This window comes from Hemiscyllium ocellatum, chromosome 41 (assembly GCF_020745735.1).
Source record: "Hemiscyllium ocellatum isolate sHemOce1 chromosome 41, sHemOce1.pat.X.cur, whole genome shotgun sequence".
NCBI classification, from domain to species: domain Eukaryota; kingdom Metazoa; phylum Chordata; class Chondrichthyes; order Orectolobiformes; family Hemiscylliidae; genus Hemiscyllium; species Hemiscyllium ocellatum.
Window position 1 is genome coordinate 2,110,709 of NC_083441.1, and position 1,413 is coordinate 2,112,121.

Genomic DNA, 1,413 nt, shown 5'->3' on the forward strand with positions numbered 1-1,413 from the left:
TTGCTGACTTTAACAGGTAGAATTGACAAAATGTAACTTGCCAATTGCATTACCCTGCCACAGAAAATGCGCAGTAGAAATAGACAGATTTCACAGCTCTGGTGTTGCCGGCTTCTGCACTTTCTGGGCATTGTCAGCACCCTGCAATCCCACTCACTGACCATCTGGTGGCGCTACAGAGCGCGACGTGTTGATATAGTTAAAAATCAAACAACATCAGGTTATAGTGATCTAGTGATTGGGCCTGAAGCACCTCTTTACACCAGGCCGATGATGACCTGTGTAGTGATTGTCCAGATGTAGCAGGGAGTGGAAGAAGTCATAGAGATAGGGAGGCTGTAGAGACTGGAGCAGGTTACAGAGATAGGAAGCAGCTGTAGGAGCTGGAAGAGAATACAGAGTGAGAGGTAGAGGTGCAAGGCCTGGGGAGGTTTCAGAGATAGTATGGGGTGTAGAGGCTGTAGAAGTCTATATAGTTAAGGGAAGGGGTGTAGAAACTGGCGGTGTTCACAGTGATAATAAGTGAATGTGGGGATTGATTGAGGAGCTATTTTACCTCTTCCCTGTCTGTATTAAGGATTTCCTGGGGCCTGTGGTGAGTTCTGTGTTTTCCCTGACTCTCTCTCTCTCTCACACACACACTCTCTGTTTCTCCTCACTACACAGCTCACAGCTATGGGCCTCCCATTCTCTGAGCCGGGTTTCAGCCTCCCGGATGTTACTTTTGTTGGGCTGAAGTCTCCATCCATCGGGTATCTGGCCTGGCGCAGGCTGACGGACACAGAGCGCCTTTCTGAAACCTACCGGGCCTACAGCCTTCAGCTGGAGTACTTGCAGCTGGTGCTGGACGACCTTCAGACCTTGGGACTAGGACAGGGCCCCAGTCAGCTGACTGAGCAGCTCACCTTCACCTGGACCCAGCTCCAGAGTCTCGTGTCCAACCTGCGCTCCCTGCTGGAGGCCTTGGCTCAGCCGCTGCCCGTCATCAAAAAGCCCCTGGACTCTGAGGCCAATGGGGCCTCTGACTTCGAGAGGAAGCTACGGGGCTACTTTGTCTGCAGAGAGTATGCCCACTGGATCAAGCGGACATTGAGGGATTTCACACTTCTCTCGGACAGGTTCCCAGCCTGATGGGTAGGGACAGATTTCTCCCACCCATTGCCCTCTCCCCCAACTCAGAACACTGGTGAGGTGGGGTGAGTGGATGTGCGTTTTCTCTTCTTGCTCAATGTCCTCAATCTAGACCGCCAACTATTGGCCAGCATTTGCACTACCTTTGTGACAGTTGATTTGCAATTGCTGACTTTAACAGGTAGAATTAACCGAATGTAACATGGCAATTGTACTACTATGCCACAGAAAAGGAACAGTAGAAATAGACAGATTTTACAGCTCAGGCGTTGCCTCTTCCCG

General features: G+C 50.8%; 1 protein-coding gene across 1 annotated transcript; it reads left to right on the forward strand.

The window, feature by feature from the left end:
- The first annotated feature begins 675 nt into the window (after window positions 1-675).
- On the forward strand, window positions 676-1,131 carry LOC132834619 (cardiotrophin-2-like). The gene has a single exon (XM_060853517.1). It carries the CDS (start codon window positions 676-678, stop codon window positions 1,129-1,131), a length of 456 nt encoding a protein of 151 aa, XP_060709500.1.
- Window positions 1,132-1,413: the final 282 nt, after the last annotated feature.